Below are 24,655 nucleotides of genomic sequence, written 5' to 3' on the forward strand. Positions count from 1 at the left end.
CAGGCAAAAAATGGGCAAGGCCCTCTGTATCGTGGCTCCCCTGAAAGGAATGTTTGGTAAGTGGCTCTACATGTTGTCGTATTGTCAACAAACTATCTGTTGATAAGTAACTGCATGCTAAGGTTATGGATAGGTTTAGAATAAGGGTTAGGGTAAGGGGTAAGTTTAAGGTTAGGATAAGGGTTAAGGTTAGGTCTAGGGTTAGTAAATAGTTAGTTGATGTGTTACTGATCAAGTGTTACCCTTGACCGTTATGTTTTCAAGTTACTGAGTTTACCTGTTTTTAAATAGTATTCGTTAGTGATGATACTGATAATAGAGTTTCTCTACACAACATAATATGTATCATAGGAATAACAGGACTGTGGTTGGGAAGTCAGAGGCTTAATAGAGGCATCCCTAGTTGTAAATTATGTGGTTAACTGTGTGGATAAAAGTCAACATTGTGCTGTCCTCTTCATTGACCTGTCAAAGGCTTTCGATACTGTTGATCACTCACTGCTAAGTCAGAGGCTTTCCTCAATTGGCCTAGACCAGGCTGCATGCAACTGGTTTAAACATTATTTGACAGACAGAGCTCAATGTATATCTACTGATGGTGTTAAATCAGGTTTCCTGGATATTATGAAAGGTGTCCCGCAGGGGTCGATTCTGGGTCCTGTACTTTTTACTTTAAATTCTCTAAAACAATTATGGAGGCGGATTATGGTAGAGAAATTAACATTAAATTATCTGGCAACAGCTCTGTTGGACATTCCTGCAGTCAGCATGCCAATTGCATGCTCCCTCAAAACTTGAGACATCTGTGACAAAACTGCACACTTTAGAGTGGCCTTTTATTATCCCCAGCACAAGGTGCACCTATGTAATGATCATGCTGATTAATCAGCTTCTTGATATGCCACACCTGTCAGGTGTATTGATTATCTTGGCAAATGAGAAATGCTCACTAGCAGGGATGTAAATACATTTGTGCACCACATTTGAGAAAAATAAGCTTTTCTGTGTGTATGGAACATTTCTGGGATCTTTTATTTCAGCTCATGAAACACTTTACATGTTGCGTTTATATTTTTGTTCAGTATAGTTAAGAAGCTGAGAATAGAAAGACAGAAATAGGTCCTGCCTCTCGCTAAATAGTAAAAAGCAGATTATTCAGTAGACATTCCTATCGGTCCTAGACTATGGCGACATCATCTATACGAACGTAGCTGCCACTTCATTAAAGCAATTAGATGCAGTTTATCATAGCGCACTGTGCTTTATTACGGGCGACAATTTTAGTACTAATCACTGCATTCTCTACTGGAAAGATGGTTGGCCCTCTTTGATGTCACATATGTTGATACATTGCTATGGTTTCATTTATAAAGCCCTTTGACAAAAAGTCCCACTGTACCAAACATCATTACTAAACTTTAGACAAAGAAGTTACCACACCTGGGCTCGTCGATGGCTATCTCTGGAAATTCCTTTGATCTCTACTGAGTTAGGTAAATCAGCTTTAAGTTTCCTTGCACGTTATTTGTGGAACAATCTTCTAAATGTTCTTAAATTTGATGTTCTGGTGCCTCTAGGGCAATTCAGAAAGATGATTGAGGACCTTATTGCTGATGAATATGTTTTTTTTTTATGACCATGTTTTTCTTCCTGCGTGTATTTTGTGTTTTATATTTTGATGTGTGCATTTTCTGTATTTTCTGTAATTCTGTAAAATAGACCTTGGTTTCAGTATGACTCCCTGATAAAATAAGTCAGTAGTAAATATTTTCAAAAGGACACAGAGGAGCACTTTTCTAAAGAACACATATCTAGTGTTAGAATTAGTTTGACTAAACAAATTATAATTATAGCTGAAATAGAGTCTACATGTTGACTTTCTGAAGTGTATGTTTGTGCGAGTTGGTGTGTGTATACTGGGGGTGAATTTCCAAGAAATGTACCCAAAAAGAAGAAGTGTCCTTTTTACAAAGTTTTTTCACCTGCATAGGAATCATTCAAGAGATATTATACAGTACATGTTCTGTTGTCTGCTTTTTTAGTGAATTACCAATCCCTTCACTTATATTGCTATTTTCTTTCTTGATCCTTGATCTCTCTTTTCTTTCAGGTCCTGTCGAAGGAGAACAAGGTATTTGCCTGCTGTTGATAACATAATCGATTTCTGTAATAATTGAGACCAAGGGCTTAACTTTAACCACTCTTTATACTATTTCAACTCATCCTATATCCCAAAACTCTTGTGCCAAAACTCATGTTTTGACCATGGTCAGTAAGCAGAACGCTCTCTCTCTCCAGACTGTGGCCACTGCTATCAGATAGACATGGGGGCAGTGGTGGGCATCATCGCCTGTGACATCATCCTGACTCTCCTCATCGCGCTAGCCGTGTTCTGTTTTGCTACCTTCCGGAAGAAGAGGAGTCAACAGGAGTCTCGACTGGAGGGTGAGAGGTGTGTGTGTGTGTGTGCGCGCTTGCTTGCATCCTCCACCCATCCCTAACCCCTCCTGTTTGCCATCTCTCCTCAGGTAAAGGGAAAACACTCACAGCATCAAAGAGGAAGACAGTAGAAATCACAGAGTCTCCCTACCAGGTACAGAGGCACTAACCATAGTAGAGCAAAGGCCTCAAAGCATACAGAATATACATTTACATGGAGTAACTGTTAATGGCTGGTGTGATACTCTTATGATTCTTTCCCTGTTTAATTGTTTTATTTTTGCCTTTAATGTTGTAGGAGCTGCATGGAATTCAGTCAGACGTGTACAGTGATCTCCAACAGTTTCGGAAATGAGACTACATTTTTGGACAGGACTGCATGTATCATGCTGCCTGGTGCTTAAATCTGACAAGGACGGAACTTTGCACATCTGGGATTTATATTCATACTCATCTTCTTACTGTTATCTTTCAACTTTTGTGTGTCTGTCTAATTGTACAGTTAATAGAATAGCATAAGACACATTCAAGAGATATTGTATATATTTTACATACATTTACTTGTTTATGTTTGATTAATAGGGTACCTTTTATAGTGTTGCAATTTTATTGCATTATACATCTGTTTTATTTGACTTAATTAAATAATTTCTGTTGAATAATAGGGTTATTTTATTCTATGTTTCATAAGCACATCATTTGTATATTGCCAGAAACAGTTCATGGAAGCCCCATTAATATTGCCCACAGGATGTTGGTGGCACCTTAATTGGGGAGGATGGGCTCGTGGTAATGGCTGGAGCCGGGTAGGTGGAATGGTTTCAAACACATGGTTTCTATGTGTTTGATGCCATTCCATTCGCTCCGTTCCAGCCATTTTTATGAGCCGTCCTCCCCTCAGCAGCATCCACTGATATTGCCTATTATTAATATTAGTCATATGATCTGAAAAACTATTAGTCAACTGGGATGAAAAACTTCCAGGAGATATTTTCTGTTGATTTTCTGTCTGCTCCCTGTTAGTCATAAGCTGGAGTCCTTTACTCACTATTAACACCAGGGTTGTGGTCAATTCATAATAATGTGAAGAAAAAAAATACTCTACATCCTCTTTGAAAATAATAAGAAATGAATATGAATGGGACTATTAATAATTGCCTATGCCTGGAATGTGTTAGTCTGGCTGACACAGAGGACTTCGAGTTTGGTGTCAACCAGACTAGGATGTGTCCCTCCATTTAAAAAAAATTAAAATAAAAATATTTAGGAGCTCGTTGCTGTTTATTGTATTGGTTAGGCGGCTACATATCAAATGTATTGTTCATTGCTTTTATTCACAACTAAAACATGTCTCCAAATCTAAAATAAACATTAACAAAACTTTTTGATGAATGAAATTCCTTGCACCACATTTTTAGACCTACTTCAGATGTATTTAAATCTTGAATTAATTGCATCTTTCTAATACTGACATATTTATGTAGGTTGTATAATCAAGTAACATACCTAATCAAAACAAAGACACCTCTGTTAGTCACATATTTGCCCTTAATGTAGGGTTGGTGAGTTGTAAACAATGGATCGCTGTCAGCAGCAGGAAATTGATTGCGCTGCGATATTTGACTGCGCAGTCACTGGAACCGGAGTAAAGTTTCACTTAATAGATTAATAGACCAGGCTGGTCTCATAGACTAGTCACAGCATAGTAAACAAAAATCTGGGACAATGAAATTAGTATGTTAAGTTTGGTATGGTTACAAAAGTATAACACAAAGGTCTAGCAACCGACAGACAACTTTAGCATTTGAACTAATTAGCAACTTTGCGACAACTTACTACCTTTTAGCTACTTTGCAACTATTTAACATGTTAGCTAACCCTTCCCCTAACCCTAACCTTAACCCTTTAACCTAAATCATAACCCTAATTTTGTTAGGTGAGGGAGCGCAAAAATAAAATGTAAATTATGTAATAACTTCCTCAATCAAAGTTTGTACTGACAGATGTAGCCAATTGAATAAACTATCATTATAGAATATGCATAAAATGCATCCTCCAATTGCAACATCTGGCTATGCCCACACATATTGTTTCAATAACATTTTCTATTTTTAATACCATCAAACAGGCATAGGCTACCTAATTTCAAAATAGGCCATCATCACTGACAATCGTGAATGATAATTCTTCATGTTTTACCAGTGAAACATCCTAAATGCTTCTCCATGCCAATCATTTGATTGATCTCAATCAGTTTCATGGGAGTATGCATTTCTATCTTCTTGAATTACTGTTTCTAAGTGAAATAGAGCATATGGTGTTAATAAACTATTAGCCTTTCTTGTATTTTGTTTCAATCAATATATATATCCTGCCTAGTGACGCACTCTGTTGGGTTTGGACACATTATCATTTTTTGGGGACTATTCATCTTCAACTATCTATTCTAAAATCTCATTAGAAATGAGGAGGTGTTTTTGGTGTAACAGTAACATTATAGGCCTACTATGCTATAGTATTATATTCTGTTCTGTTATGTAAAATACAAATTCATAATTATGTGATCTTGCTAGACATTGATTCAGCTTTGATCTAACTACTAAACGAGCACCATCGTGAGAAGTGATAATCTTCTATTTCTAATAATAATATTAATAAGTGATGAGTATGACCATTAGGCATAGGCAACAGATCTTGATGAGATAGCATTTTAAGCGATTGGAGAGCCTTTCATAGTGTTGAAAGGACACCGCCAGGATCGCGCAATTATGTTAAAGACGTTAAACCAACCTGTGGTGCTGGAGGATAACTGAAGGATAGCTCTGCCATTTGCCCAGTTCAGGAACAAACAATAATTATCTTTCAGTAGGCCTTTAGCCTAATAGGCCTGAACTATGTGGTATAGCTATTTGTAGGCTATAGCCAAATGTAAATACAAATACATAGTGGTCACATATCGTTCTGGGTTGCACTGCGCAAGAGGGGGTCTTGGAGTCTTATGAAAATCGAGGCAGACTCACTGTGATTTTAGATTATTTTCAATGTTCTGATTGGCCAAAGTGGTCAAGCATCCGACAGGCCTCTGCAGTGCACACACATAGCCTATATTTATTTATAATTCTCGACAACACCATAGAGAAGACAGGGAAGAAACCACCATTTACCTACCTCTAGGCTGTTATACATATTTATTTGGTTTGTCACAGAATTTTACTGGGAATTAAATCGAATTCATTTAGAATTTATCAGAATTAATTTTCCAGAAATACTTTTACCAGCTCCATGTATTCTCAAATTGCAAAAAGTGAGGGAGCGCCTCTCCTCTATACTCCGGCAGCACTACACCTTAACCCTAACCTTAACCCTTAACCCTAACCACTTGTCTAGCTTATTTTAGCCACTTAGCTATTGTTTGAGTTAGCCACCTAGCTAACATTAGCCACAACAAATTGGAATTCGTAACATACATATTGCAAATTTGTAAAAACATATTGTGCAAAATTGCAATTTGTAACATATCATATCAATTGTAATTCGTAACATATCATAATTCGTAACATATAATATACAATTGATGATGTACAACCACAAATGAATACATACCATACCAAACCTAATGTACTAATTTGGTGAGCTGGATTTTCGTTTACTTTGTTACGTCTACCACTGAGTCCAGGTTGTATAGTCGGAGCAAAGGCGGGTTGTTGAGGAGAGCTGGGCAGGAGCATGATTCGACAGGGTTAGAGGTGATGGCCGGAGACTCAAGACTGACCCGTTTCCGCCTACTGTTCTATCTTATCCTAGGTTAGGTCAGCCTCCCAAACAAAGTCTGCGACCTGCGTCTTCATAATAAAAGACACCGACTGACATCCCTGGCTACTCTGGGAGAGACGAGGACAAGGACACCTGGCGAGGTGGGTCATGATGATGTTGATGCTGATCGTTGCTTTCATTCCTTCTATTCACTCGTATCCATTTTCACTCTCTGACTCTGGTTGAATTTGACTTTGTAGGGCTCGTGCTGAGACATGTTGACAGTTGCGTTTGCATTGAGCGTCATCCTCACTGCTTTACCAGGTATCCGCATAACACAACTTATTGCACCGTAGTTACTGGCATTTGATTAACTGGCACTTCAGTAGCCTATAGCCTATTTCTGTGGTTATACTTCTAAAGTTACTCAGGTGTCCTTGCATTGCGCACAGGTTATTTATATGGTATTGATCTGTCAGACAGGCAATCAGCAGCAGGCAGCACACATTATTGGCTTCAATACTCCTGAGTGGCGCAGTGGTCTAAGGCACTGCATCGCAGTGCTAACTGTGCCACTAGAGATCCTGGTTCGAATCCAGGCTCTGTCGCAGCCGGCCGCGACCGGGAGACTCATGGGCGGCGCACAATTGGCCCAGCGTCGTCCAGGGTAGGGGAGGGAATGGCCGGCAGGGATGTAGCTCAGTTGATAGAGCATGGCGTTTGCAACGCCAGGGTTGTGGGTTCGATTCCCACGGGGGGCCAGTATAAAAAAAAAAAGATGTATTCACTAACTGTAAGTCGCTCTGGATAAGAGCGTCTGCTAAATGACTAAAATGTAAATGTAAATGTAAATCAGTAATGTTTGTGTTTTCTTCCAGGCTCTGGGGGTAGTAAGTGGACCGTATCCTTCACCAGGAGAGAGATCTGTGTCTGGGCTGGGACCACTGTCACTCTCCCCTGTTGGTATGACTACCCATCAGGACACACTGTCAGGAGGGTGATGTGGTTCAGGGTCTCTGGTCTGAGGGAGTTTGCCCACCACTCTGACTCCAGCTTGGTTAGCATGTCTTATAGAGGAAGGACAAAGTATACAGGCAGCCATAAAAGCTGTGGGATCCAGATCACCAATGTGAAACTCGGCGATGCTGGACAGTACCACTTCAGGTTTGAGACAGACCACCCACAGGGACGATGGACCTCCCCTGACACCGTCTCGCTCTCTGTCACAGGTCAGTCATCTAACCTGCATATCAAAACAACTTTTGTAATTTTGGTTCATTTGATTACATCTCTATAAGATTACATCTCCATGTTAATCTGTGCTTGAAATGCATTCATTGTAGTATGTCGTGGAGCATTTCCATTGACATTTACCACGTTCACTGTGATACATGCTTCTCCGAGCCACAATGATTCCAGGACGGACACAGTAACTGTCTCTAATACACAGAGCTGTTCAGGCTATATCAACGCCTTACGTCAAACCACATAGGAATATAATATTAGGTAAATGAAACAGAGTCATATTCGTTGAATGCTGTCCCAGAGTCCTCTCTGTCTGTGTTGTTCCCAGAGCTTCAGGTTCAGGTCCATCCTGCGAGGACAGCCAACATGTTTGGGTCAGGAGAGACAGTGTACCTGGGCTGTATAGCCAGAGGCTGTGCTGCAGCAGGGAGGAGTCTTGCTCTCTACAGGAACGGCATCAACCTGGGATCACCTGCAAAGTGGCTGACCATCTACAATTTTGACAGCCAGCACGCTGGTGCCTACACCTGTCGCCCAATCCCCCCACAGAATGTCCAGTCTCCGCCGCTGGCCTTGGCTCTGGGACGTGAGTAGTGTTTATGTGTGATTACTCAGTAACTACTGAATTTTGATTTGACATTTGAATTTTCATGACCTTATAGGATTCAGTTAGTATTTACTTTCTATCCCCCTCTCTCTCCTATCCATCTTCCTATTTCCTTTTCTTCTTTCCATTCTCTTCCCCTCTCTTTCTCCCCATTCGCTCTCCCCAACTCTCCCTATCTCACCCTAGATGCTCCTCGTTCCACAGTGATTGAGGTGAGTCCCATGGGTGTGGTAGTGGAGGGGGGCTCTGTGACTATGACCTGCAGCAGCAGTGGGGCTCCGGCGGTGGAGAGCTATGCCTGGTTTAAGGACAGGGATAGTGGCAGCATTCCAGACAGCTTCAGACCCCAGCTCCACCTGAAGAGGGTGTCCCACACCGACCGGGGAGAGTACTTCTGTGTGGCACGCAACCCACTTGGTACAGAGAGGTCCAAACCTGTCCTGCTCAATGTCACATGTAAGGGCCTGGCTGTTGGTATCTATACATGTCTATACATTATCAGTGCTTATTTGGTGTCTAACATTAGCCCTTGGTCATGACTCTCAGTCCCATTGCATTACACATGGGAGTCATTGGACGAAGGTGTCTCCTGTACGTGGGAGTTTTGTTAAGAGCCCCGACGCTCGGTCTGAGCATTGACACGCATTGCTTGCGGTACGGTTTTGGAAGCAGTTGATACCATTGAATTAGAATTCTAGTTCTATGGTCAATACAACAGTTACTGTATAACTAGTGAGTGTGATATGGTCAAGCCTTAAGTATGAAAAATTTATGCACTCACTAACTGTAAGTCGCTCTGGATAAGAGCGTCTGCTAAATGACTAAAATGTAAAATGTAATATTACATTATTGCCTTCTATAGAAACAAAATGTATATTACTGTTGTAAAGATTTAACATCTATTCATCTTTCACATGACCAAGTGCCAAACTGCCAGTAGTTCATGACACTGTCTGTGAGGGTAGTCTGGGCCAATCATGATTGGGTAATATGTTTATTTTGGCAACTATGGGGCCATCATTTGTCACAAGGCCTACAACAGGAAGTTACAGTTCACTTTCCACAATGTCCAGATTTAGAACTTCTCATGACTAAGAGTGTTTACAAGGGCATTTTGACTTCTTAAATTGTCACTGCATAGCTCTACTTTTCGTACCTGCAATTTACGTTAATACTCTGCCAAACGAATACATCATAACAATAATGTATTGTTTTGTTGTCCAGACACTCCAAAGAGCACCAAGGTGTTGGTCAGTCCAGCAGGAGACATCAAGGAAGGCTACTCTGTCAACCTGAGCTGCAGCAGCAAGGCCCACCCCCCAGTGGACCGCTACGCCTGGTTCAAGATCATGGGGGGTCAGACTTGGGCCAAAGGGTCAACACAGAACCTCTCCTTCTCCAGCGTCCGCTCACAGAACGGAGGACAGTACTCCTGCACGGCCTGGAACCAACACGGACAGGAGAGCTCCCCTGTTGTCACCCTGGCCATTCTCTGTAAGTGGAACAACAATGTACAGTAGTCTCCTGTTCAAGTAATATTCAAATAATGGCTGGCTGGTCACTGTTCTGAATTGTTGTCTGGATGCAGCAGATATAACACTGTAGCTGATAATGTTATGAAACTGTCAGAGGAAATCTGATAATGGTTCCTGACCGCACACTGTAAATTGATGAAAATACTGTGGTCATTTTGCAAGCACTTCTATTCCAAGAGAGAGATATAGTGTACACTGAGTGTACAAAACATTAGGAACACCTTCCTACTATTGAGTTGCACCCCTTTTTGCCATCAGAACAGCCTCAATTTGTCGGGCCATGGACTCTACAAGGTGTCGAAACCATTCCATAGGGATGCTGGCCTATGTTGACTCCAATGCTTCCCACAGTTGTGTCAAGTTGGCTGGATGTTCATTCTTGATACACACGGGAAACTGTTGAGCGTGAAAAACCCAGCAGCGTTGCAGTTCTTGACACACTCAAACCGGTGCGCCTGGCACCTACTACCATACCCTGTTCAAAGGCACTTACATATTTTGTCTTGCCCATTCACCCTCTGAACGGCACACATACACAATCCATGTATCAATTGTTTCAAGCCTTAAAAATCCTTCTTTAACCTGTCTCCTCCCCTTCATCTACACTGATTGAAGTGGTGACATCAATAAGGGATCATAGGTTTCACCTGGATTCACCTGGTTAGTCTATGTCATGTTTTGTCCACTCAGTGTATGTCCAACCTCAGGAGTGTGTTAAGGTGAGCAGGAGTGTGTGTGGATCCAGTGGGCTGCTCAGGTTCCTCTGTCTGCAAAATGACACCTACCCTCCTTTCTGCTCTGTGGAGGAACCAATCAATCTACCTCTGTCATTGTCAATACCTCCCCTCTATCTCCCTCCTCTATCTCTATCGCTCTATCTCCTCCCTCCCTCTCTCTCCCTCCTCCCTCTCTCTCCCTCGCTCTCTCTCCCTCCTCGCTTTCTCCTTTCTCCCTCTCCCCTCTCTCTATCTCTCTCTCCCATCTCTCTCCTCTCTCTCTTTCTCCCTCCTCTCTCTATCACCCTCTCTTGCCCTCTCTGTTTTGTCACTCTGTTCCTTTACATTTCTCAAAAATCGTTCTGTCTCTAAATATTTGTTTAACTTTCCTTGTTTCTCTCCCTCTTTCTCTCTCCTCCATCACCTTGGCTGCCTGTCGGTCTACTCCCCCCCTTCTCCTCTTCTCTCTCTCTCTCTCTCTCTCTCTCTCTCTCTCTCTCTCTCTCTCTCTCTCTCTCTCTCTCTCTCTCTCTCTCTCTCTCTCTCTCTCTCTCTCTCTCTCTCTCTCTCTCTTCCATCACCTTGGCTGCCTGTCGGTCTACTCCCCCCCTTCTCCTCTTCTCTCTCTCTCTCTCTCTCTCTCTCTCTCTCTCTCTCTCTCTCTCTCCTCCATCACCTTGGCTGCCTTTTCGGTCTACTCCCCCTCTTCTCTCTCTCTCTCTCTCTCTCCTCCATCACCTTGGCTGCCTGTCGGTCTACTCCCCCCCTTCCCTACTTCTCCTCTCTCTCTCTCTCTCTCTCTCTCTCTCTCTCTCTCTCTCTCTCTCTCTCTCTCTCTGTCTCTCTCTCTGTCTCTCTCCTCTCTCTGCCCTTGGCTGCCTGTCTGTCTACCTTATTATCCTTTATCTCTTTCACTCCCTGTCTGTGCCCTCTCCATGCCACCATGTTTTCTATCCTCTCCCCTATCCCTCTCTCTCTGCATGCCCCCCAACCTCTCCTCTTCTCCCCTCTCTCCCAGATGCCCCTAAGAACACGTCGGTGTTTGCGCAGCCCTCCAGTGTGATCGACGCGGGCCGTCCTCTGACTCTGACCTGCAGTAGCCAGGCCAACCCGGCGGTGGACAACTACACGTGGTTCAGGATCAATGCGGCTGACGCCTGGGTAACGCGATCGGGCCCCAGCTACACCTTCGCTGAGGTCAGCCCCAGGGAGAGTGGCCAGTACTACTGCGAGGCACGCAACCGCATCGGCGTCCACAGCTCGCCTGTCCTCACTGTCAGGGTCAGAGGTCAGTGGACTGGGCAGGATGGAGGGAAGGTAGAGGAGGAGGTGGGGGGGGGGGTAATCTATAAGAAAGCCCCTGGCTTTAAGTATTTCCAACAGAAAAGTTAGATTTAGCAAGCAAGCAGATTCAGGGCACATCTCGGAATCTGGGGGCCAGAGAATCTGAACTCAGTGACCCAGATGGCTTCTGTCTGTGTGTTTCTTATTTAATCACTACTGTAAATGTAATGTCTGTCTCACAGACATGTTTTGCAAGACACCCTATATAAATGTTTCACTGTATGCCCCCCAGTCTGCCCACTCATGATCACAGAGTATTTCTGCTTTCGATTCTCTGACCTGTGAGTCATATATTGATAACTTTCACTAACTGTAAAAGAGGAAGAAGAGCAGAACTTTGATATCAGAAAACAGAAGTTTAGACATTTGATAATTGATTAGCAGACAAAAGCTAGATATTTTACTCTGTCTGTCTTCCTGTCTATGTCTGTCAGTCTTTCTGTCCCTCTTTCCTTCTCGTCCTTCTTGGCCTTCTCTCTCCTCTCCTTCACTCTCACTGTCATTAACCCAAACATCTCCATTCTCCCCCTCTATGATGGTGACTACTGTCAGATTTACTCAGACTGACCCAGTTGTTGCGCTCTGATTGGCAGGCAGACTGAAGGTTATCGCCCTGGCCTCAGCTGTGGGCGTGTCTGCTGGTCTCATCACTCTGACTGTGGCCATCATGATCAGGTGACGTCCACTACACCTTTCTACACTATGATGGTCTATGGAAGGCAGGGGACGTTAGGAACATTGGCCAGAATCAGTGTTACTAGACACTTCATTTGATTGTGGGAATCAACATGTTGTATCCATCTGCCTTCTTCACAGCAAAAACATGCACAGAGTAGACATGGATTATCCAGAGGAAAACAAGAAGGTACTTGACTCTTCCTCCTCCAAGCATTGACATCAATATAGCCTAGCCATTATGTGATTAAGTAATATATAGACAAAGAATGAACAAATCAGTTTCATTTGTTGTATTTATATGGAATAACAGAGGCCATCAGTGACATCGGACACACTGTTCTACGAGTCAGTCCAGCAGAGCCTTCAGCTGAGGACTGGCAAGATGTCTGACATCCCGGTAGGTCAAACAATAACTCCCACTCTGTACCACTAGATGGAGACACCATGGTTCACTTGTAATAATCATGTCATGCCATTAGAGTTCCTCATGATTAGATTCCCATCTTCTTTTGAAAGATCAAAGGTAACAATATGTACCTACACTTTAATGACACTGCACCTACCATGTAAATACATTAGGGGTAGTTACAACCCCATAATTGGGCCACATTTTAAACCCAGGATTGGGTTCTCTCTATTGAAGTGACACCAACCCTTCTTCAGTCCACTCATGGGAATCCCCCTCTTTTCTCTGTGTTTGATAGGAGGAGCCAGAGGAGGTGTATGAGAGTGCCCATCCCTCCATCGTACCCCTGAAGGATGCTCCACCCTGCACAGAAGCAGACAGCATCCTCAACTACATCACCGTGCATTACTCCAGGATCCCCAGGTAACCAACCATCCTCCATCTCTCATTTCCTCCTCCCCTTCCTTATCGTCCTCCTCCTCTTTCTCCTCCTACACTCTCCCCTTGCTCCTCCTCTCCTCTCTTCTCTTCTTCTTTCCCCCTCTCTCTCCTTTCTACTCACCTTTCTCCTCCTCTTTCTCCTCCTCTTTCTCCTCCTCTTTCTCTTTCTCCTCCTCCTCTTTCTCCTCCTCCACTCCTCCTCTTTCTCCTCCTCTCCTCCTCTTTCTCCTCCTCTCCTCCTCTTTCTCCTCCTCTTCCTCCTCTCCTCCCCTTTCTCCTCCTCCTCTTTCTCCTCCTCTTCCTCCTATCCTCCTCTTTGTCCTCCTCTCCTCCTCTTTCTCCTCCTCTTCCTCCTCTCCTCCTCTTTCTCCTCCTCTCCTCCTCTTTCTCCTCCTCCTCCTCCTCCTCTCCTCCTCTCCTCTCCCTCGTATACTCTCTCCTCCCTCTCCTTCTGCTCCCCCTCCCTTCCATTTTCATTTCCCATCCCTCCTCTCTCGCCCTCTTTCTCCTCCAACCCTCTCCCTTCCTCCTCATGCTTCTCCTCTCCTCCCTCAGTCTTATCCTCCTCTCTTCCTCCTTCTGACATACAGACCAGTGGCACATTGCATTACCTATGTCCCTCCCTCTTTTCTTTCCCAGCCTGGACCAGATTCAAGTTACAAATATACCACTGGATGGCGATAAAGAGCCAAAGGATGCTGCCAATGTTGTTTACACTGTCCTGGCCAGACCACACCAGTAGTGGTGCAGGTAAAGTAGGGCATCTTTTTATATACACCTCACAATCTAATGAAATAATTTGCAATAAGTTCAAGTTTGACCATAAAAACATATTCTAAATGTGAATTCAGTGACACACCTCCATTAACTTCCTATTTTTCACATATCTCCCAGATGAGAACTGTAGCTTCCTCTGCTCAGTTTATCAGTTGAGTGACATCGCCAGAAGGATCTCTACCATCTTCCCCTGAACTGCTTCTGAGCAGGACTGCTCACTCTAAGCCAATTTACTGTTTTATCTAATTTACTACAAAGTCTAATTTACTAGGAATAGTTAAAGTAGTTACTTTTAATTCATTTTGCATTATAAGTGGCATTATAACTCATTTATTAGCATTTAACATTTTACTAGTAGTGGCCAGATTATTAAATATTCTGATAGCAGAATCATCCTAAAAATTCTACTTTTTCACCCTCAGAAGGAAGTCATTTTGTGCATTTCCTCTCTGGGTTCTCTCTATCTCCTCAATTAGATATCATTAAAATGTAACATACTTTACAAATGAACCCAGTTTGGTATACATCATCACTCATGCTAGGCTTATGGAGGATGTGTGTAAATGTGTTACTGTACATACCTTATGTTTAGGGTATGGTTGTTATGTCCCAAATTGCTTGTTGAAATACAGTGGGGAGAACAAGTATTTGATACACTGCCGATTTTGCAGGTTTTCCTACTTACAAAGCATGTAGAGGTCTGTAATTTTTATCATAGGTACACTTCAACTGTGAGAGACGGAATCTAAAACAAAAATCCAGAAAATCACATTGTATGATTTTTAAGTAATTAATTTGCATTTTATTGCATGACATAAGTATTTGATACATCAGAAAAGCAGAACTTAATATTTGGTACAGAAACCTTTGTTTGCAAATACAGAGATCATACGTTTCCTGTAGGTCTTGACCAGGTTTGCACACACTGCAGCAGGGATTTTGGCCCACTCCTCCATACAGACCTTCTCCAGATCCTTCAGGTTTCGGGGCTGTTACTGGGCAATACGGACTTTCAGCTCCCTCCAAAGATTTTCTATTGGGTTCAGGTCTGGAGACTGGCTAGGCCACTCCAGGACCTTGAGATGCTTCTTACGGAGCCACTCCTTAGTTGCCCGGGCTGTGTGTTTCGGGTCGTTGTCATGCTGGAAGACCCAGCCACGACCCATCTTCAATGCTCTTACTGAGGGAAGGAGGTTGTTGGCCAAGATCTCGCGATACATGGCCCCATCCATCCTCCCCTCAATACGGTGCAGTCGTCCTGTCCCCTTTGCAGAAAAGCATCCCCAAAGAATGATGTTTCCACCTCCATTCTTCACGGTTGGGATGGTGTTCTTGGGGTTGTACTCATCCTTCTTCTTCCTCCAAACACGGCGAGTGGAGTTTAGACCAAAAAGCTCTATTTTTATCTCATCAGACCACATGACCTTCTCCCATTCCTCCTCTGGATCATCCAGATGGTCATTGGCAAACTTCAGACGGGCCTGGACATGCGCTGGCTTGAGCAGGGGGACCTTGCGTGCGCTGCAGGATTTTAATCCATGACGGCGTAGTGTGTTACTAATGGTTTTCTTTGAGACTGTGGTCCCAGCTCTCTTCAGGTCATTGACCAGGTCCTGCCGTGTAGTTCTGGGCTGATCCCTCACCTTCCTCATGATCATTGATGCCCCACAAGGTGAGATCTTGCATGGAGCCCCAGACCGAGGGTGATTGACCGTCATCTTGAACTTCTTCCATTTTCTACTAATTGCGCCAACAGTTGTTGCCTTCTCACCAAGCTGCTTGCCTATTGTCCTGTAGCCCATCCCAGCCTTGTGCAGGTCTACAATTTTATCCCTGATGTCCTTACACAGCTCTCTGGTCTTGGCCATTGTGGAGAGGTTGGAGTCTGTTTGATTGAGTGTGTGGACAGGTGTCTTTTATACAGGTAACGAGTTCAAACAGGTGCAGTTAATACAGGTAATGAGTGGAGAACAGGAGGGCTTCTTAAAGAAAAACTAACAGGTTTGTGAGAGCCGGAATTCTTACTGGTCGGTAGGTGATCAAATACTTATGTCATGCAATAAAATGCAAATGAATTACTTAAAAATCATACAATGTGATTTTCTGGATTTTTGTTTTAGATTCCGTCTCTCACAGTTGAAGTGTACCTATGATAAAAATTACAGACCTCTACATGCTTTGTAAGTAGGAAAACCTGCAAAATCGGCAGTGTATCAAATACTTGTTCTCCCCACTGTAGCTTGTTGTCAAATAAACATTTTTAAATGAAGAAAAAATTACTAGATTTATTAAAGACATATTAATCAGGCAGACACTTACCCTGTTTATTATGGTCTATCATGCTGTGGATGTCAGTACTGAGTTATTGATTAATTATTGACGTATTAACTATGTACTACTACGCTGTATGGCTCATAACAGATGAACAGGGAAATACTGCAGAGGTCAGAGGGTATATGTTATATTGTTCTAATGTCATTGTTGTGTTACCCTGATGGTGAAATTATTTCTGAAATGATGAACCTCAAAGGATAGGACTGTATCTCATCTGAGATTACAGAGTAACTCACTCATCTAATGAATACAAATATATAAGAGGCCATGATATGGTCAACTGAGTCTGTCTGCACCAGAACGTGTACAGTATTACACATGGTGTCTCAGAGGGAGATGGGATATGCAAAAATCACATTCTAAATTCACACGTGTATAATACACACTTGTACATGTGTGAAATAAGAAAAAGACAAGCACCCACCAAATTATCATTATTATTATTATTATTATCATTATTATTATTATTATCATTATTATTGTTATTATTATTTTCATTATTATTGTTATTATTATTATTATTATTATCATTATTATTATTATTATTATTATTATTATCATTATTATTATTGTTATTATTATCACTTCAACATACTGAATGGCTCTAAATCACTAAATCTATTCCCTGCTTACATTGAAAAGTTAGATGACCTTCCCTGTCAACCTTCAGTCTCAACTTCTGCATTCTATTGTGACATTGTTATTATCACATCAGTCCATGGTATTTGCATGGTCATTTGCTGACCAGTCTTATTCTGTGGACGTGCTCTGTAGATAGGTGAGGGATCCTGTTTCTCTCTGTAAAGTTTCATGTGTTTCCTTTCATGCAGTTGATTTTTATGTTTGCAATGTTAATGTAGAACATGATTTATATTAAGAAATTGAAGCATAGTTAAGTTTATTTCATGTTTGGTGAGGATAATAAACAGAACGGCTAGATTATGTAAAGGTGTACAGTGGGGGGAAAAAGTATTTAGTCAGCCACCAATTGTGCAAGTTCTCCCACTTAAAAAGATGAGAGAGGCCTGTAATTTTCATCATAGGTACACGTCAACTATGACAGACAAAATGAGAAAAAAAATCCAGAAAATCACATTGTATGATTTTTTATGATTTTATTTGCAAATTATGGTGGAAAATAAGTATTTGGTCAATAACAAAAGTTTCTCAATACTTTGTTATATACCCTTTGTTGGCAATGACACAGGTCAAACGTTTTCTGTAAGTCTTCACAAGGTTTTCACACACTGTTGCTGGTATTTTGGCCCATTCCTCCATGCAGATCTCCTCTAGAGCAGTGATGTTTTGGGGCTGTCGCTGGGCAACACAGACTTTCAACTCCCTCCAAAGATTTTCTATGGGGTTGAGATCTGGAGACTGGCTAGGCCACTCCAGGACCTTGAAATGCTTCTTACGAAGCCACTCCTTCGTTGCCCGGGCGGTGTGTTTGGGATCATTGTCATGCTGAAAGACCCAGCCACGTTTCATCTTCAATGCCCTTGCTGATGGAAGGAGGTTTTCACTCAAAATCTCCCGATACATGGCCCCATTCATTCTTTCCTTTACACAGATCAGTCGTCCTGGTCCCTTTGCAGAAAAACAGCCCCAAAGCATGATGTTTCCACCCTAGCATGCTTCACTGTAGGTATGGTGTTCTTTGGATGCAACTCAGCATTCTTTGTCCTCCAAACACGACGAGTTGAGTTTTTACCAAAAAGTTCTATTTTGGTTTCATCTGACCATATGACATTCTCGCAATCCTCTTCTGGATCATCCAAATGCACTCTAGCAAACTTCAGACGGGCCTGGACATGTACTGGCTTAAGCAGGGGGACATGTCTGGCACTGCAGGATTTGAGTCCCTGGCGGTGTAGTGTGTTACTGATGGTAGGCTTTGTTACTTTGGTCCCAGCTCTCTGCAGGTCATTCACTAGGTCCCCCCGTGTGGTTCTGGGATTTTTGCTCACCGTTCTTGTGATCATTTTGACCCCACGGGGTGAGATCTTGCGTGGAGCCCCAGATCGAGGGAGATTATCAGTGGTCTTGTATGTCTTCCATTTCCTAATAATTGCTCCCACAGTTGATTTCTTCAAACCAAGCTGCTTACCTATTGCAGATTCAGTCTTCCCAGCCTGGTGCAGGTCTACAATTTTGTTTCTGGTGTCCTTTGACAGCTCTTTGGTCTTGGCCATAGTGGAGTTTGGAGTGTGACTGTTTGAAGTTGTGGACAGGTGTCTTTTATACTGATAACAAGTTCAAACAGGTGCCATTAATACAGGTAACGAGTGGAGGATAGAGGAGCCTCTTAAAGAAGAAGTTACAGGTCTGTGAGAGCCAGAAATCTTGCTTGTTTGTAGGTGACCAAATACTTATTTTCCACCATAATTTGCAAATAAATTCATAAAAAATCCTACAATGTGATTTTCTGTAAAAAATAATCTCAATTTGTCTGTCATAGTTGACGTGTACCTATGATGAAAATTACAGGCCTCTCTCATCTTTTTAAGTGGGAGAACTTGCACAATTGGTGGCTGACTAAATACTTTTTTTCCCCACTGTATCCAAGTTGTGCTGTCTTATTGACAGCAGGGTTGGGGTCAATTCCATTTAAATTCCACTCAATTCAGAAAGTACACCAAATTCCAATTCCAAATTTCCTAATTGAAAAGCCTTGAAGATAATTGGAATTGGGTACTTCCTGAATTGGGTACTTCCTGAATTTAAATGGAATTGACCCCAACCCTGATTGACAGATACAGTTACACCTTCTTTAAATTAAAACAGTGTTGATGCTGCCACCACCATGCTTCACCGTAGGGATGGTGCAAGGTTTCCTCCAGTCTGTTTGATGATTAGCTTTGCTACTGTCTAATGCTCTATAATTCCCTCAACCTGTGGTGTTTTTTATTGAGGTGTTGCAGTTTGATTCGATGTGGCTCTTTGAAACAACCAGTGTGATGCTGGGGATTACTCTCACGTTGCCAGGTGAGTAGAATATATTTTTTGGTTTGATGCTCTATCATTCTGTGGATGCCAGTATACAGTTCTGAATAAATTAATGATACAAACTGTATATTGTATATGGCTCATTAGAGATGAACAAGGAACTGATCAGAGGGGATATTTGATATTGGTCTAATGTCATTGTTGTATTACCTTGATGGTGAAATGTATATTTATCAAATGATTAACCTCAAAGGGAAGTAATATATTATCTGAGATTACAGAGTAACTCAATCTTTTCATCAACAGCCTGTTTGTGCACCAGCATGTGTAGAGTACAATCTCTCATATTAACATGTCTGAAGGAAGGCCACACATATAGTTGAAGTCAGAAATTTACATACACTTAGTTTGGAGTCATTAAAACTCGTTTTGCAACCACTCCACAAATGTCTTGTTAACAAACTATAGTTTTGGCAAGTCGGTTAGGACATCTACTTTGTGCATGACACAAGTCATTTGTCCAATAATTGTTTTACAGACAGATTATTTCACTTATAATTCACTGTATCACAATTCCAGTGGGTCAGAAGTTTACATACACTAAGTTCACTGTGCCTTTAAACAGCTTGGAAAATTCCAGAAAATGATGTCATGGCTTTAGAAGCTTCTGATAGGCTAATTGACATCATTTGAGTCAATTCGAGGTGTACCTGTGGATGTATTTCAAGGCATACCTTCAAACTCAGTGCCTATTTGCTTGACATCATGGGAAAATCAAAAGAAATCAACCAAAAACTGGTTCATCCTTGGGAGCAATTTACAAACGCCTGAAGGTACCACGTTCATCTGTACAAACAATAGTACGCAAGTATAAACACCATGGGACCACGCAGCCGTCATACCACTCAGGAAGGAGACGCGTTCTGTCTCCTAGAGATGAACGTACTTTGGTGCGAAAAGTGCAAATCAATCCCAGAACAACAGCAAAGGACCTTGTGAAGACGCTGGAGGAAACAAGTACGAAAGTATCTATATCCACAGTAAAACGAGTCCTATATCAACATAACCTGAAAGGCCGCTCAGCAAGGAAGAAGCCACCGCTCCAAAACCGCCATAAAAAAGCCAGACTACGCAACTGCACATGGGGACAAAGATCATACTTTTTGGAAAAATGTCCTCTGGTCTGATGAAACAAAAATATAACTGTTTGGCCATAATGACCATCGTTATGTTTGGAGGAAAAAGGGGGTTGCTTGCAAGCCGAAGAACACCGTCCCAACAGTGAAGCACGGGGGTGGCAGCTTCATGCTGTGGGGGTGCTTTGCTGCAGGAGGGACTGGTGCACTTCACAAAATAGATGGCATCATGAGGAAGGAAAATTATGTGGATATATTGAAGCAACATCTCAAGACATCAGTCAGGAAGTTAAAGCTTGGTCGCAAATGGGTCTTCCAAATGTACAATGACTCCAAGCATACTTCCAAAGTTGTGGCAAAATGGTTTAAGGACAATAAAGTCAAGGTATTGGAGTGACCATCACAAAGCGCTGACCTCAATCTCCTTGTGATAGCAAGGAGGCCTACGAACCTGACTCAGTTACACCACCTCTGTCAGGAGAAATGGGCCAAAATTCACCCAACTTATTGGAAGCTTGTGGAAGGCTACCCGAAACGTTTAACCCAAGTTAAACAATTTAAAGGCATTGCTACCAAATACTAATTGAGTGTATGTAAACTTCTGACCCACTGGGAATGTGATGAAAGAAATAAAAGCTGAAATAAATCACTCTCTACTATTATTCTGACATTTCACATTACTAAAATAAAGTGGTGATCCTAACTGACCTAAGACAGAGAATCTTTACTAGGATTAAATGTCAGGAATTGTGAAAAACTGAGTTTAAATGTATTTTGCTAAGGTGAATGTAAACTTCCGACTTCAGCTGTAGGAATACTATATTTTCCTACCTGTAAATGGCAAAAGGGTACTTCACGTATGAGTGTTGTAGATAAGTGTGATAACGTGAACTGTTTTTTGTTTTTTTGTTTGTGGGAGTAATTGGAAGATGACATTCAACGACACAACACCATGTGACTTAAGAGGGTCATCTGTGGTGTTTGGATGCACTTATGCCTACCCCTCAGACCAGACTATTACAAATACCTTCTGGAAGTTCTGGAGTCAATGGTGGGACAACTATCTCTGTTTGGCCAAGAAATACAGAGGATGTGCAGAATACCTTGGAAGTAGAAAGAAGAACTGCACCTTGAGAATGAATAACATAATTAGTAGTGATGCAACACCATGCTACTTCAGATTTGAGATGGTTAACGGAACAAAAGGATGACTGCATGTAACAGTAAAATATCAGTTTCACTAACTCTGACAGGTAATTTTGATAACATACACTACCAGTCAAAAGTTTGGACACACCTACTCATTCAAGGGTTTTTCTTTATTTCTACTATTTTTTACATTGTAGAATAATAGTGAAGACATCAAAACTATGAAATAACACATGGAATCATGTAGTAACCCAAAAAGTGTTAAACAAATAAAAAAATATTATATATTTGAGATTGTTCAAATAGCCACCCTTTGCCTTGATGACAGCTTTGCACACTCTTGGCATTCTCTCAACCATCTTCATGAGGTAGTCACCTTGAATGCATTTCAGTTAATGGGTGTGCCTTCTTAAAAGTTAATTTGTGGAATTTCCTTTCCTTCTTAATGCATTTGAGCCAATCAGTTGTGTTTTGACAAGGTAGGGGGGTATACAGAAGACAGCCCTATTTGGTAAAAGACCAAGTCCATATTATGGCAAGAACAGCTCAAATAAGCAAAGAGAAATGACAGTCCATCATTACTTTAAGACATGAAGGTCAGTCAACACGGAACATTTCAAGAACTTTGAAAGTTTCTTCAAGTGCAGTCGCAAAAACCAACAAGCGCTATGATGCAACTGGCTCTCATGAGGACCTCCACAGGAATGGAAGACCCAGAGTTAACTCTGCTGCAGAGGATAAGTTCATTAGAGTTACCAGCCTCAGAAATTGCAGCACAAATAAATGCTTCACAGAGTTCAAGTAACAGACACATCTCAACATCAACTGTTCAGAGGGGACTGTGTGAAACAGGGCTTCATGGTCAAATTGCTGCAAAGAAACCACTACTAAAGGACAGCAATAATAAGAACAGACGTGCTTGGGTCAAGAAACACGAGCAATAGACATTAGACCGGTGGAAATGTGTCCTTTGATCTGGAGTCCAAATGTGAGATTCTTGGTTCCAACCGCTGTGTCTTTGTGAGACACGGTGTGGGTGAACGGACGATCTCCGAATGTGTAGTTCCCACCGTAAAGCATGGAGGAGGAGGTGTTATGGTGTAGGGGTGCTTTGCTGGTGACACTGTCTGTGATGAATTTAGAATTCAAGGCACACTTAACCAGCATGGCTACCACAGCATTCTGCAGCGATACGCCATCCCATCTGGTTTATGCTTAGTGGGACTATCATTTGTTTTTCAACAGGACAATGACCCAACACACCTCCAGGCTGTGTAAGGGCTATTTGACCAAGAAGGAGAGTGATGGAGTGCTGCATCAGATTATCTGGCTTCCACAATCCACTGATCTCAACCCAATTGAGATGGTTTAGGATGAGTCGGACGGCAGAGTGAAGGAAAAGCAGCCAACAAGTGCTCAGCAAATGTGTGATCTCCTTCAAGACTGTTGGAAAAGCATTCCAGGTGAAGCTGGTTGAGAGAATCCCAAGAATGTGCAAAGCTGTCATCAAGGCAAAGGGTGGCTATTTGAAGAATCTCAAATATAAAAATATATTTTGATTTGTTTAACACTTTTTTGGTTACTGCATGATTCCATAAGTGTTATTTCATAGTTTTGATGTCTTCGCTATTATTCTACAATGTAAAAAAAGGTAAGCATAAAGAAAAAACCCTTGAATGAGTAGGTGTGTCCAAACATTTGACTGGTACTGTAAGTAAATCCCACTCTCATTACAGTATAAAACAATTTCAGTGATTACTGTTTTTCTTGCTCCTCTCTACCAGGGCTGACAGCTGTAATCAACCCTGCTACTGTGAGAGAGGGAGAGAGGGTGACACTAACGTGTGCCACAACCTGTACACTGAGTGACCATCCCACTATTTTATGGTTCAGGGACGGACACTCAGTGCCCAACACAGAGTTCCTGGCCAACATTGAGGATTCTGGTAGATACCAATGTGCTGTTCAAGGTCAAGATCATCTCTCCTCTGCTCCAGTGTCTCTTGATGTCCAATGTGAGTAAATACCTGATCTAACTAACATGAGCACATCATATTATTTGACTCATATTGGAGCAGCTATCTAGGTTCAAAGCTCAGCACCAAGGATGTGTTGCTTCTGAAATGTGTTAATTTAATTGCATTATTTCCAAAGAAAGGTCAAGAAACGTCAGTTATTATTTTTTGAAAAGATAATAGGATTTTGAAAGAAGTATGTAGATAACATAGTGTTCTCACATATAACAGCCCTTGTCCATTTGCTGTGAATGTCAATGTGCTTAAAAACAAATTTGAATTTGCCATGAGACACTGCAGTGTCTATTTGCTGAGTGTGGCTGTGTGTTTACATTGTGGTTACTTTAAGGGGAAGTTAAGCAGTTTGAGGATGGTGACAGGGTATGGTGAGAGGAAATAACAGTGAACTTGTTATGTGAACTATTTCAGTGTCTCTGTGCGTCTCCCAAAAGGTTGTAAGTCTTTTGGATTTAAGAAATGGACAGAGTCCCGGTCTGCATAGTCAGAGATTTATTCATTGAGAATTCTGCCGTCACAATTTCAGAGTCCATCTTTTATACTCACACGTCATACAAAAATCCCTCCCCTCTTTAGGCGGGCTGTAGTTTTCCACTTTAAAACTGCTCTTCTGACCATCAGTTCACACACACACATACACACACACACACATACATACACACACACACATGCATACACACACACATACATACACACACACATACATACACACACACACACATGCATTCCTTAGTTATCGCCGTCCTCACAATATCCTGCACCATATTTCATACTCCTTAAAAAGCCTAACAGTTTCTCTCCTCCCTAAATTGGGAGGCCTCTTTATCTTGGTTTCTCAGTTATCTGTAGACAGTTCTCCTTGTCCTTTGTTGTCTGGTCTAACTCTTACTCACATTGCTAAATAGTAGCTCAATGTCATAGTCTTTACTGGTCCTACACTCACACTAACACATTTCACACAGTTTCAGGGTGTAATAATTAGTCATTAATAATTATTCTATCAATCCACCCTTTGACTAAATGTTACACACATACTCACAAAATATATGTTGTTATAGAAATGAATCACACACATTGACGCATATAAGTTGATTTGCATATAAAAACATTAAAAAT

The 24,655-nt window shown here is 41.8% G+C and overlaps 2 protein-coding genes across 2 annotated transcripts; both read left to right on the forward strand.

Annotated features, from left to right (window-relative positions):
* Positions 1-2,116: 2,116 nt before the first annotated feature.
* LOC311139189 (TYRO protein tyrosine kinase-binding protein-like) lies at positions 2,117-3,679 on the forward strand. The gene is made up of 4 exons (XM_084174084.1): positions 2,117-2,131; positions 2,299-2,445; positions 2,529-2,593; positions 2,738-3,679. Exons 2-4 carry the CDS (start codon positions 2,325-2,327, stop codon positions 2,792-2,794), a joined length of 243 nt encoding a protein of 80 aa, XP_084030210.1. The 5' UTR covers positions 2,117-2,131; positions 2,299-2,324; the 3' UTR covers positions 2,795-3,679.
* Positions 3,680-7,063: 3,384 nt separating this feature from the next.
* On the forward strand, positions 7,064-13,906 carry LOC311139246 (B-cell receptor CD22-like; the record flags this gene model as incomplete). The annotated part of the gene is made up of 10 exons (XM_084174142.1): positions 7,064-7,421; positions 7,766-8,023; positions 8,231-8,500; positions 9,269-9,538; positions 11,314-11,587; positions 12,237-12,314; positions 12,456-12,504; positions 12,628-12,714; positions 13,022-13,146; positions 13,804-13,906. Coding segments are annotated over 10 exons (1,872 nt in total), but the record flags the coding sequence as incomplete, so codon positions are not given.
* Positions 13,907-24,655: the final 10,749 nt, after the last annotated feature.

Source organism: Coregonus lavaretus (assembly GCF_964263955.1).
Source record: "Coregonus lavaretus genome assembly, chromosome: 13".
Taxonomy (NCBI): domain Eukaryota; kingdom Metazoa; phylum Chordata; class Actinopteri; order Salmoniformes; family Salmonidae; genus Coregonus; species Coregonus lavaretus.

Coding starts and splice junctions, on each gene's coding strand:
- LOC311139189 (XM_084174084.1), top strand. CDS start 2,325: ATGGGGGCAGTGGTGGGCATCATCGCCTGTGACATCATCCTGACTCTC. Junction 2,446..2,528: donor ACAGGAGTCTCGACTGGAGG/GTGAGAGGTGTG, acceptor ATCTCTCCTCAG/GTAAAGGGAAAACACTCACA. Junction 2,594..2,737: donor TCACAGAGTCTCCCTACCAG/GTACAGAGGCAC, acceptor TTAATGTTGTAG/GAGCTGCATGGAATTCAGTC.